The sequence below is a fragment of the Elaeis guineensis genome, chromosome 5 (assembly GCF_000442705.2).
Source record: "Elaeis guineensis isolate ETL-2024a chromosome 5, EG11, whole genome shotgun sequence".
Lineage (NCBI taxonomy): Eukaryota > Viridiplantae > Streptophyta > Magnoliopsida > Arecales > Arecaceae > Elaeis > Elaeis guineensis.
Window position 1 is genome coordinate 3,908,386 of NC_025997.2, and position 13,888 is coordinate 3,922,273.

General features: G+C 40.9%; 1 protein-coding gene and 1 long non-coding RNA gene across 2 annotated transcripts; one reads left to right on the plus strand and one right to left on the minus strand.

The window, feature by feature from the left end:
• The first annotated feature begins 2,350 nt into the window (after positions 1 to 2,350).
• Positions 2,351 to 5,551, plus strand: LOC105044482 (uncharacterized). Its single transcript, XM_010922402.4, has 3 exons — positions 2,351 to 3,123; positions 4,005 to 4,724; positions 5,201 to 5,551. Exons 1-3 carry the CDS (start codon positions 2,521 to 2,523, stop codon positions 5,354 to 5,356), a joined length of 1,479 nt encoding a protein of 492 aa, XP_010920704.2. The 5' UTR covers positions 2,351 to 2,520; the 3' UTR covers positions 5,357 to 5,551.
• A 5,910-nt stretch (positions 5,552 to 11,461) lies between these two features.
• Positions 11,462 to 12,216, minus strand: LOC105044483 (uncharacterized). Its single transcript, XR_831911.3, has 2 exons — positions 11,917 to 12,216; positions 11,462 to 11,795 (listed from the first exon to the last, which is right to left on the minus strand). It is a non-coding gene; the product is annotated as an uncharacterized lncRNA (long non-coding RNA).
• Between the last annotated feature and the right edge of the window lie 1,672 nt (positions 12,217 to 13,888).

Consider the following 13,888-nt stretch of genomic DNA (forward strand, 5'->3'; position numbering starts at 1 on the left):
AATACTAAGATAGTATCGTCATCTTTAATCAATTTTTTTATATAGTGACTATAATCACATAACTTTTTGTATAATATCATTTGCATCTTTTTTTTTTTTGTGAAAGCTCTTTATTGAATGAATTTGAGTAGATAACAAAATAAATTTAGTGGCTACATATGTATTTTATTTCTTAAGATTTATCTTCCTCGATATTTTTATTATCATTAAGGATTGTGCTATTGTGCTCTTTAATTATTTTTTAATAAAGTGATACAAAAGATCTTAACCATCCATTACGTAAGGGTATTTAGGACAATTTTCTTCCAGTAGATTAAAGAACCAGTTGCTATTTTTTTTTGAAAGGTGTTCTACTTTGGTTGAACCAAATCAAATATTCTAAACTAAGTCAGATCCAAAGTTGGCTTATCCTCGATCTTTTTTATTAATTTTTTTATTTATTTATTTTCTTCAACAGCCTCCTCCACCTGTGATCCCATAGTACCCTGATCAAAACATTACTCCTTATTGTGCCGCCTTCCCAATGGCACCGATCTCCTTGCCATTGCCCCGCTCTCCGCCAATTTGCCGACGATGGGGGAGAGCGTGGAGGAGACGGGCGAAGGAGGAGAGGTCAACGATGGCGATAAGAGAAAAGAAAGGGAAGAAGTGGTGGCAGTGGTGGGTGAGTCTGGTGGAGTTGGCATTGTGGTGGGTAAGTCAGATAGAAAGAAAGGAGGTGAAGGAGGAGATGGGCGAGGAGGGGAGTAAGTGGTGGTGGTGGCATGATGAGTTCAGTGGAGGAGGGGGTGGTGTAGTGGCGGAGTGGCGGGTTGAGTCCGATGGAGAGGAAGGAGATGGACAAGGAGGGGAGGTTGGCGATGATGGTGATGGAAAGGAAGGAAAGTCGTGGCAGTGGTGGGGTGAGTCTAATAGAGGAGTTAGCGATGGTGGCAGGATGAGTCTAATGGAGAAGAAAGTTGAGGAGATGGAAAAGAAGGAGACGAGCGAATGGAGGAAGTGGAGGCGGTGGGGTGAGTCCAATGGAGGAGGAGGTGGCAATGGTGGTGGGGTGAGTCTTGTGAAGAAAGAGGAGGTGGCGATGGTGGTGGGGTAAGTCCAATGGAGAAGAAGGAGGTGACATCATCGGGGTAGGGGTTGGAGGGGGGAGCAGGGTTGGTAATTCGTATTCGTGGATTATAAATGGATTGTATCGATCTGAGAGTATAATATAAATTAGATCAAATCGAACACCATCTGTTTAATTAAATGGATCGATATGTGGAATAGGAACATGGCAAGAATATATACGGATTGACACGACACTATCCATCCGACACAATTAATAATCATGTTGATGGATCAAACAGATACACGACTCATCTAATAATTCATTTAATTATTTAATTTATTTATAAAATTTAACTAAAATAATAAAAAATTAATAAAAAATTAAAATAATATAAAAATAATTTAGTTATCTGCTATGTTAATTCACAGCTCTAAAATAAAGATAAATATTTTTAAAAAATTAATCTTATTTGCAAACACTCTTCATTTGCCCTCAAGTAATCTTAAAATAAATGTATTTAAATCTGTCGTATAATCCGTTAACCTATTTTAATCTTTTTAGTTAAACGGATCAAAATGGATTATACGGATCAATCCGCTTAAGACATGAATTTATCTTATTATGACCGGTCAACCCATATATGGTCAAAATTTGTTTATTCTAAATTCTAATCCACCTAAGTACGTGTCATGTCGTATTCGTGTCAATGGGTCATGTCAAAAATTGCCAGCCCTAGGGCGAAAAGAGTGGGATGGGGTGGGTGAATCAAGTTCGAAAAGCAAAAGAGATATTTAGAAAAAATGGCTCCAAAGTTTTTTTAAAAAAAAATATTACACTAAGCCATCCATGCCATCATAAAATAATCTTGGAGTTCTACAAAATTACCTGCACCAGTCACGCACATGATTGGCAACTGGAGATTGTCAGTGGATGAATTTGGACATCTATATTGAATAAGATGGTCAGCAGTTTTTTTAGGATTAAAAGATGATTCTATCTTTGAAGCATTGTAGCAAATATCTTGTCATTAATATTTTATTCTACATTTTTTTATTAAAAATATATTAAAAATATTTTTATCAAATATAAATTATTATCATTTGAAAATTTATCAAATAACAATCTTTATGATATTTATTTTATTTTTTTTAAAAAATAATTATAAGATCCATCAATTTTTTTTATTATTTTTATTTTTTATTTTTTATATTAAATATAACAATCTGTCATGAGGTTTATCCTTTTATTCCGGATTAATCTCAACCAAATAGATTCTAAAAGAAACCTAGCAAACTATGCAGCCAGCTATGATATTTTACGGTACTCACCCCATATGATTACTGTTCCTTCGCTTTTCCTTCCCTAACGCTGCGAAGATCTCGATTCCCTCTTCCTCTGCTCCACTCCAAACCTTGGAAACCCCCAAAACTACCACCATCATCGATCGAGAGCCCATCCTCCGGTCCTCCATGTCGGGCTCTATGAAGCTCTCCCTCAAGCTCCTCGTCGACAAGGAGAAGAGCCGCGTCGTCTTCGCCGAATCCGACAAAGACTTCGTTGACATCCTCTTCAGCTTCCTGACTTTACCCATCGGCACCATCGTCCGCCTCCTCGGCAAGAAATCCTCCCTCGGCGCCATGGACCGCCTCTACGAAAGCGTCGAGAATCTCGACGCCCGCTACTTCCAGACCGCGCCCTGCAAGACGATGCTCCTCCGCCCTAGGAACGTGTCCGGGGTCCAATGCGAGGGCCTGGCCCTGAGGGTCGATGATTTGGAGCCGCTGGTCTACTATAGATGCCCCAAGAAGGGGTTTACCTGTGGTTTTAGCTCGGTTCCCGGAGTTCGGTGCCCCTGTGGGCAGGTCATGGAGGTGCCGTTTCTTGCGAACAATTTGGACCGTGCGGAGGGATCGGACGGAGTGTTCGTCAGGGGGCCAACGAGTTTCCTTGTCAGCGATGATTTGTCGGTGAGGCCGGTTTCGACGGATGCGAGCCTGGCCTTGTTCCAGAAGCTTGGGATCGAAGATGGAAGTGTTCTGCAGGAGAGGAATGTGGAATTGGGTGCACAGGAGGTGTGTTCATCTCTCTCTCTCTATTTTTTTTTTTTTTTTTTTTTTTTGAAAAAAGAAACTTATCCATTCGTCTCTTCTGGTATGATAAATATTTGAAATCTTAGGCTAAACGAAAATTGCATAATTTGGATCTACAAGATTTCAGTAACTCATTCTATTTTCTGCAAGGCCTGTTTTAATGATACAGTGGCTTTAGGCCTTTAAAAACTGGTGTTTTGTGCATTAGATGGAAACAGAAACCTAAGAATCTTGTAGAGAAACTGGTCGGTTATCTACCGATCGTTGTCCACAAATGATAGTTCCTATTGGTGCTATTCATGTCTTTTGGACTGTATACTTGTTACTTTCAGTTGTCAACAAGGAAATTGTGCTCTCTGATTTCCAACACAAGTATTTATCCATCTTGCCTCTGTACTTCTTTGATATGCGAATTTTTCAAAATGCTGGAGTTGGGCCTACTTCTCTTGAAGTATTTGTTTCAAGCAAGCCCCCTTACAATATTCTTCAGCAACTGTTCTTGCATCATGGCCTACAACCTCTGCCTTGCACCATACTTGTGGATCATCCTGCAATACTACTCCTAATGTCCTGCAGACCTATTCAAGCTTACCCTTTTGCTTTCCTGTCCCAAGTTGGCCTGCCATGCATGTATCATGATGCCCTTAAAATCAAGCCAAGAAGCAGTTGCGCAAGTTCAGGCCCTGCATTGAAACTGAATCCCCTTGGTGAGAATTTTTAAATGTAAGCTTCATTTTACGGGAATACGATCAAGTCTAACTGTCTTTTTTCATTGTCAAAAAGTTTGTTTTGATTGCCTCTGAAATAAATCTTTCCTGAAAGATGACGTCTCTAAATTCACGACATCAATGAAATGTTTGTAGGTTTTGAACTTGCTTAAGAGATCATTGGTATCAAAAAGGCCTTTGACGGACATATTTTTGCAAGAGCCAGACATGATTGATGATGCGGATAAGTCATTGAAGTCAATGATGGCAGTCATAACTCAAACCAGGGTGAAATATAGATCCACAGCCACTGATTCCAAGAGAATAAATGTGAAACTTTTCCTAAGCAAAGAGAGCGACAAGGTAGTGTATGCAGAAGCAAGGGAAGACTTGGTGGATCAATTATTCAGTTTCCTCACCTTTCCTTTGGGATCCATTCTAAAGCTCCTGGACAAGCATTCTTCCCTGGGTTGTATTGACAATCTATATGAGAGTGTTGAGCTCTTAAGCAATAGCTATAATTACATGAAGTCCAAGGAGTGCTATGATATGCTATTGGCTCCGAAGCTTCCTCCTTATTTTGGTTGTGACAACCAGTTGTTAGACATTGGTGAAATGTGCTCACAAACGATCAAAGTGGGTCATCAGTCCCTGGATGGCATCAAGACGAAATACAGCTATGAAATGAATCCAAAGTTGCAGACCTCTGGTACTGAAACTGGAGGAGGTTTTGCTAAGGGTATGATGACGTTCATGGTAACAGACGAGATGGAGGTGACTCCGCTCTCACCCATTTCAGCCGTCCATGTCATCAACAAATTGATGGTACCAATCAACGGTTTAGAGGAGGCACATGCCAGCCTGGGAGAAGCAGAGGTGAGTTCCGACATTGAAATTTTTATGCTGTCCACTTGAGTTTCCTGTCCGAGCAATCGATTGTTATCAAAATCTATCTGTGAGCCATTTCATGGATTAGCTACAATGAATCCTTTGCTTCTGGGTTTCCGAACAATTGTTGGAAACCCAGGGTTTCATAGAATTTTTGTTTTGCTGAATTTGGTTCTCTCCTGCACCAAGTGTGGGAAGTTATGGGAGCTCTTCGTTCCAGAGCATTTCCATTTGCAGCAAACTGTGTGCAATTCAATTCTAGATTAAGTCACTAGCATACAAAGCACAATGTGAATTAGGGTCCAAAGTCCAAACCTTTCTTGTTCTTCTTTCCCATATTTATTTATCTGATAAAATGTCAACAAGGCAGGTCCATGTAATTGGCTGCAAGGTTTTACCAGTGGCAGCTAAACGTAATTCATTTCTTTCGATCTGGTGTGTCCATTTTTATTTTTCAATTGCAGGCACTGCATTTGTTGAGGGCTTGTTTGATCTCACGCACGGTCCTAAGTGATGTCTTCTCGCCTAGTTTGTTGACGTTATTACATGAAAGATGGTGCTGCCGAAATCGTAGTAAGACACTTCCCCAAGGGCATCCTACCACGTCTCTTCAGCTTTGAGATTAAATATGTATTGGTCTCTTCAGCTTTGAGATTAAATATGTATTGATCCAGTGACCTGTATTAGATGGCTGTCCGTTTGTTTTGCTTGTTTAATTCGTTCTCTATCCTAACTTTCTTAAACAAGTTAGACACCAACTGCCGATGAATAAGCTCGGCTTTTTTGATATCTGCCCAAAATGGTACTTTTGTTTAGTCAAATGGAGCCGTGCGGAGCAGGAAAATTGCATTTTAATCGCAGGAAAATATCGTCTCGTCTGTAATCTGCTTAAAAAGTATATATATATATATATATATATATATATATATATATATAATTTCCTTGTTCTCACCTTCTACCATGACACATGCAATCTGCTGCTTAGGTTTAATTTTCAATGTTTGGGTGATCGGATCAGACGAACAGATGGTGGTAAACATCAGTGGATGATTTATTTTCTTCCCACTGGAAAAGCAGCGAAGAACGCCACTATAATTTTGTGATAAGAGCATGCTAAGAGCTGGACAGGCGGTGCTTGACTCCTCAAAAATGAGGCCCTCACCACCTTGTTTAGGGGTTACAGAGACAGATTTCGAGGCGCATCGATTAGAGGAAAGAAAACATGATAGAGAAAGATAGTTATAATCATAATGGAGAGACTCTAGCTGACCTCGTTCACATGCTAATTTTCGATAGTGCCTGATGGTACGTGCACCATGCATGGATGGTGTCAAGGATTTTCGATGGAATACATCAGGCTGCAGCAATGAATAATCCTCAAGTCCCAATACGCTTGGTAAAAGGAAAACAGAAGCCAGAGCGTCAAAGAAAAAAACGAGAAAAAAAAGTACAAGAAATCGGAAGCGAGAACGTCGGTAAGAGAGAGACATATAGCCGGAGAGGTAGAGGCCATATCCTTGCACAATTAAAATTTGAGAATTACTCTGAAACGCAAGCCATTTCCAAGTGCACCCTAATATGGCCATGAAGATGAGCTTGAAGCTCCTTGTGGACAAGCCCTGCCACAGAATCCTTTTCGCTGAAGCCAGCAAGGAAGTGGTGGATTTCCTCGTCGGCCTTTTGGGTATGTCGATAGGTACCATCATAAAACTCCTGATCAAAGAACGCCAGACCACTCAGGACTCCTCAACCCTACGGTATTGTCACCATCAAACTCTCAGTAGCTAAAAGATATTATAGTTGTTACGAGTGCAGCATCGATTATCCTTGTTACTTTACTGATGCTTCCTTGTCCCTCCTGCAAGGATCTGATGACAAAAGAGGTGCACTACATGGATTCCAAGTCTGGAAAGGTTGAAGCTAACCATGATGGAGGTGAGTTCGTGAATGGTATTGTGACTTATATTGTTTCGGATGATTTAAAGATAACGCCAATGTCCGCGATCTCTACCATGACGCTTCTAAAAAATTTTAACATAAAAGATCTGGGCTCGCTTCAAGAAAGGAGCGTGAAACTTGGCTTAGAAGAGGTTATCTTCTCACTCGTTGTCTATCTACTGATTTCATATTGCTACTACATGCATGGTTAGTTTGCTGCTGAAATGTTCAGGGTTTGGAGCTTCTTAAGGCTTCCCTGCAGTCGAAAACTGTTCTGACCGACGTTTTTCTCGGGAAGAAGTAGCCGGATGTGGTTCAGGGTCCACCGAATGGATGGCGCGATCCAAGTGCTTTTGCCCTTGATGTTTTGTTGTACTTGGTATTTTTTTTTTTTTTTGGTTTTTTCTGGGTACATGTTGCACTTGTGTTCAATGGCATATTGGCATGTGCATTTGAGGTTTGAACTTGGAAGTCCAATTCTTTTTTTTTTGTGCGCTCTCTCTCTCTCTCTCTCTCTCTCTCTCTCTCCAGCAATCTTCAATGGCAATGGAATAGTTCAGTCATAAATGGCTATGGACATGTAAGATTTTTCTTGCTGATATGCTTTCCTAATTTCGGTCCCAAATCATGATTTCCAACCTAGTGATAAGCTCGCTACCGGAAAATGAGAACAAAGAGAAAAAATAAGTGTGTTGATGCATTGATATATATTGCTAGAAGAACAGTTAATCATATAGCTAGCAGAGGAGAAGCATAAGTTAGCCAAACATAATATCTCCCACTGCATTATTCATCAAAGATATTGGAGTATTGTAATAGTAGGGAAGAGAACTGAAGAGAAGTAAAATCTCCAGGTGCCACATGGTCAAACTAAATGGATAGAACCAATTTAGGATTTAGGTAGCATAAACCCAAAAGTTGGGCACACGGTAGAAGGGGTGCATTTATGGTTCACCTCATGCACGGCCTAATATTGTACCAATTGATTTGTGAGGCACCCATCACGTCATATCCCTCACTGATCTCATAATTAACCATTTTCTAGCTCTTCCATCCACAAGATGAACCAGGAACGACGAGCAGATATGTTATTAATTGATAGAACCAAAAGTTACACCACTGCCACGTTCTTAATTTACAGCAAGAGAGAATCAACAGTGTAGAAAATAACTTGAGAAGTGCCTCGACCGACGTGGCCTAACCATGCATTACATGTTTCTGTTTATAATGTTCCGGTGATGATGGTGCTGGTGCTGGCCTATCTGCTGGTTTACCTTTTCATCTTGTCTGAAAGAAAAACAATACAAAGCCTTAAAAGAGAGAGGGAGAAAAGGGGAAAGGAAGAAGCCTAGATGAGGCTAACAATATGGACAAGTTTATGAAATTGGGAGAATAGAGAGGATTACAAATTAATGTATAGGGGCATCTTGCACGAGTAGCAGAAATGGCAGACGATATATCTTCCAGTTGCCTGTATATATATTATATCCAGGCAATCTTGGAAGCACTTTGGTCCGGAGGCTGCATGCTGTTGGTGGCCACCGTGCGTAGAAGGAAAAATGCATTTTGAAAGTATTTTTTTTTTATAATTTCCTTGTTCTCACCTCCTGCCACGAAACAACATCCAGTCTGCTGCCTGGTTTGATTGCCAATGTTTGTTGGATGATCGGATCAGACGAACAGATGCGGTCAAGTCAGTGAACGATTTATTTATTTTCTTCCCAACGGATATACATCGATGAACACCAACTTTGATTTTGTGCTAAAAGTAATTTAAGAAGCTGGACAGGCGGAACTTGACTTCTCAAAAATGAGGCCCTCACTTTGAATAGGGGTTCGAGGCGTACCGATTCGAGGAAAGAAAACATGCATGATAGAGAAAGATAATTAAATACGAGAGACTCTAGCTGTCCTCGTTCACATGCTGCCTGATATGATATGATGATACTGTTGATTCTCTCTAGCTGTCCTCCCATCCAATCCTTTTTGCTGAAGCTAGCAAAGAGGTGGTGGATTTCCTCTTCCGCCTTTTGGGTATGTCGATAGGTACCATCATAAAACTCCTGACCAAGAAATGCATGGTGGGTTCCATTGCTAACATCTACCAGAGCATGGAGAGGCTGGACGACACCTACTTCCAAACCATCGAGGATAAGAACTTACTCCTCAATCCTACGGTGTTGTTATCCTTAGCAGGCAAGAGGTTTTATAGTTGTTATAACCGCAACTTCCATTAATTTACTGATGATATCGGGACTCCTTGTCCCTCCTGTAAGGATCTGTTGACGGAAAAGGTGCACTACCTGGATTCCAAGTCTGGAAAGGTCGAAGCTAACCATGATGGAGGTGAGTTGGGGAATGGTGTCGTGACTTATATTGTTTCAGATGATTTAACGATAATGCCAATGTCCGCGATCTCTAGCATCACGCTTCTCAGAAGTTTTAACATAAAAGATCCGGGCTCGGTTCAGGAACGGACCGTGAAATTTGACTTGGAAAGGGTTGTCTCCTAACTTGTTGTCTATCTACTAATTTCATATTTCCACCACTTGATTTGCATGGTCCGTTTGTTTCTGAAATGTTCAGGGTTTGGAGCTTCTTAAGGCTTCTCTGCAATCGAAATCCGTTCTCACCGATGTTTTTCTCGAGAAGTAGGCGGATGTGGTTTGGGGACCAACGAATGGAAGGCAGGATCCAAGTGCTTTTGTCTCTGACGTTTTGTTGCACTTGGTTTTTTTTTCTTTTTTTTGGGTACATGTTGCACTTGGATTTAATGGGTATATGGGGTTTCAACTTGCAAGATCGTTCAGAAATTGTTGGAGTAGATATGTACACAGATCCTGCTGGTAGCAGAATTTTGTTCGAATTCAGTTTTAATGCTGGTTGGGTTCTTTAGCCACGCATGGTATGCAGACTAATGTAAGGGACAAGTTTTTTAAACATTGTAATCAGGTCTGTAAACTTTGACACTGAACTTATATCTTTGAATGGGGAGCCTTTGGCTCCAACTTTTAAGACCGTTCTGTTTTTTGTGTTCTCTCTCCGGCAATCTTCAATGGCAATGGAATAGTTCGGTCATAAATGGATATGGACATATAAGATTTTTCTTGCTGATATGCTTTCCTAATTTCGGTGCCAGATCATGATTACCAACCCAGTGATAAGCTTGCTACCGGACAATGAGAACAAAGACAAAAAAAAAAATGAAGTGCGTTGAGGCATTAATTGGTTTTGCTAGAAAACAATTGACCATACAGCAAGCAGAGGAGAGGCGTATCTTAGCCAAACATAATATCTCCCACTGCATTCTTCATCTGAGAGACCCGAGTATGCTAAAAGTAGGGATGAGAGAAGAACAGAAGCAAAATTTCCAGGTGCCACATGGTCAAACTAAATTGATAGAACCAATTTAGGATGAAGGTAGCTTAAACCATAAAGTTGGGCTCACATTAAAAGGGTTGCATTTGTGGTTCACCTTATGAACGGCCTTTTGTTGTACCAAGTGATTGTGAGGCACCCATCACGCCATATCCCTCGCTGATCTCATAATTAACCCCTTCCCATCTCACCCATTCACAACATAAACAGGGGAACGAAGAGCGGAGATGTTGTTAATATATTGACAGAACTAAGAGTTACCATGGGCACGTTCTTAATCTACAGCAAGAGAGACTCAACAGGATCGAAAAGAACATGTGTTTCTGTTTCTGGTCTTCCGACGTTGATGGCTCCTTTTAGCTTCGGGCTTTTAGTAATTGCTGGTTTATTTACTGGTTCACCTTTTTAGCTTGTCCGGAAGAAAAACAATTAAAAGCCTTTTTATACCAAAAAAAAGAGAGAAAAATAATTAAAAACTTTTTTTTTTTGGTAAAATAGATGTATTACATTAGATGAAACGAGAGTAAATACATCTCCAAAAATTAAAAAATAAAATATTTAAAAATTAAAAAGATAAAACAACCGTAGATTCTCATAAAATCGATCCAGAATGCTCCGCTACGAAAGAGGCCACCTAGTAGCATTTTTGGTAAAAAAAAAAAGCTATCAATTTTTTATGAGTAGAAATTCTCTCTCTATATTTTTTTAATAGATTGAGTTAAATCAAGATGAATTTACTAAAAAAAGGATGATATTTGGCGAACCACGATGTTTCATTATTTACATATGACAGATAAAATTACTATAAAATATCTAGAAAATGGACCTTTGAGCTTGATACGCAAAGTAAGTGCAGTTTCAAATAGAATCAGCATCTATTTTTTATTTTAAATTTGATTTCTGAATTGATGAAAACAGTTTTCTTTCCCCGTCTATCCATAACCTTCAGACCTGATTTCGTTTGTGATCGGGCAAGCGAACTGGTACTTAAATCAGTTTATGGATTACCCAAACAGTCACAAGCTAACGGCTGCAATCTTTTTCAGCACGTACCATGACATCAATAGAATTCAATTTTAAAGAAAATGATACACCGAATTCACCACGAAGTTGAACATGTAACTTTTCAGAAGCTTTTTACTTGGATCATCAATGCGGAACGAAAAAAATCATTGCCAACATAATCACCAGTCCAACATGTGTCTGCAAAAATAATTTAAAATACAAAGGAGGAGGCCAAGCTCTAATAAACAGCGTCCCGTGACCAACCCTGCAAATGCTTGAGAATTGAGAAAAATGTATGATGAGACCAATATCTGCTTGATTCTTATGAAATTTTATCCTGTTCATAACCTTATCAACCACTTGTTTTTGTTGTTAAATCGCCATCTGCTTTAGTACATGATGCATAAACGCGAATGCTCATAGAATCTTATTCCACTAATTTTATTTTTCACAAAAAGGACAGAGAAATTCCACCCGTTTTATTATTAATCCAGCGAAAACAAAATACAATATTTCACCAAAAAAGAAAACAAAAAACAACAAATTTGCATAAATTGACAGAGACCAAACAAGTGCCAAGGTGGCGGTCTCTTCGTCAATTTACAGCAGGAGAGGATTATGGGAGGAAGTATTTAAGAGATGGACGATCGACAGCCCACGGCCCTTCCATCGTATATACCATATCTTTTTAATTCTTATCTTGTTTCAAATGTGTCCGTGCTTCTACTGCGGGCATGGCTGCAATAAAAAAGAAGGCGGCATTCATTGGTAGGGAGAGAAAGTATGAAAGAGAGGACGGCGATCTATTTGAGATATGATGATAACTGGAATTTAGAAAGAGATGAGGGAAGAATATGACCTCTTAAGCCCCCATCCAAACCAGGGATGTCAGGCGTGGGTCTTTTCCATTCCTCAGCAAGCTTGCAGGCATGGCAGCGGAAGCAGAAGATTTGCCAGGAGCCGCCTCTCTTGCACTGGGTGTAGCATTCATCACAGTTTTCTCCTTCAACTAACACTGGTGCCATGACCAACAGCAGCAACCACGACGCCACCAACACGTGGACTCGGGACGATGCCATCCTCTTTGATTTCTTCCTTGGCTTGGTCGATTCCACTGAGATTACTGTGAGATTTATGAGGGAAGAGAGAATAGATCGATGGGAAGGAGCTAGGCGAGTCTGGAGAGGCGCTATTTATGCGTGCAGGGATGTCCGATAATATTGGGTGGGTGACCGGTCCTCCGCACTCGTCGACGTGTTATAATTTTTAATCCATCTATGCATACGTGCATGTGAGAGACGAAGAAAAATTCAGATAATCAACAAGTTGGAGAGAAGGAGCTAGATTCCTCAAAAATAATGAGGCCCTCACTTTGCATAGGGGCTATAGAGACCGAATTCCAGGCCCGTTGGACAATATTTTGTTCGTCTAATGATATATTCGAACCCCGAATACATGGCAGACACTTAAATTTCTGATGTAGAGAACTCGGGGCGCGAAATCCATGCGGTCCTAAAGTCATCGGCTAGGGGCCAATTATGAGAAATCGGCCGCTCGATAGACCCAGTATCATTGGCTTTCGACCGATGACATCTCCTTCCGACTCATCTCCCTCTATAAGCTATCCACTAGGTCGGATGTCTCCTGGAGCGCTTGGCATGCCGAGCTCACAGGACCAATACTCTATTGCACGTCCACTACTCCTTCGAACGTGAGCAGTAGACTCTACAATAGTCTACTGACACTTATTATGCTGACTTTGGCAGGCACTACTCCAACTCCGACGAGCATGGGGCAACAGAAAGAAGGGGGGTAGGGGCAAAAGAGAGAAGAGGAATCGGGGACAATAGGGAGGAGGGACCTTTTCTTCCTCCCTCCAGGGAAGAAGAGAATGGAGGATTCTTCTCCAAGAATGAGAGAAAATGAAAAAAAGAGAGACTTCTTTTGAACTAGAGACTTTTGCTCTTACCATCTTTCTTTCATTATTCTCGACCTCCACTAACTTAAGAATCGGAGGGTCCCCCATCGCAGAACCCCTCTCTTGTTCTCTGGTGTGCATATTTTTTTTGCAGATGATCGGAGTTCCAACTTGGTGCTTACCGACTCCAATGGGACACTCATTTAAAGCTATCTGGTCGATTTAGCCACTCCACCGCATCATCCGATCAGAGAAGAGCAGCAACAGATTGGCGCTAGAGGAAGCACCCTTCTGATCTCATTTTCTTAAAAAAGATGGTGCAAATGAGATCCCATCGGCAGTCTTCCCTGTACAACGCACTCAACGTGTGAGATGTCAAAGAGTAGCCTCCCGGATTGGATCCCATCAATGCACTGATGGACCAAGTCCAAGCACTAACAGATGCTGTATAGCAGCTACAGCGAGGCACAGTAAGAACCCAAGCTTCATCGGTGACTCCATCTCAACATAGCCATCGGACTCGTGTAGATGGATCAGAACGAGGGTGCCGACGCTCAGACGTGGCTCAAGCCTCTCACTGAATGTCACAATCGATGGAGTTGGCTCCACACCACTCTCCCTAATGCCTTGAGAAGAGATGATCAATGACAACGATTGCTGGAGCACTCCAAGGAGGACACCACCTTAGGCTTGTGCCGTCGTCGCTCTTGATGGGAAGACTAACTCGAGAGAAAGATCTGAAAACTGAAATGCCGAATCAATAAGCTCGAGGAAGCTAGCTGTCAGTGAGATGATGGCTTCAGCTTTGAAACCCAGCCACTATTCTCTCAAAAATCTCTAAGCAAACATGATCCATTCCTTCAGGAAACTGGGAAGTAGTTCACTATGCACTTCGATAGCCAGAGGCCATAAT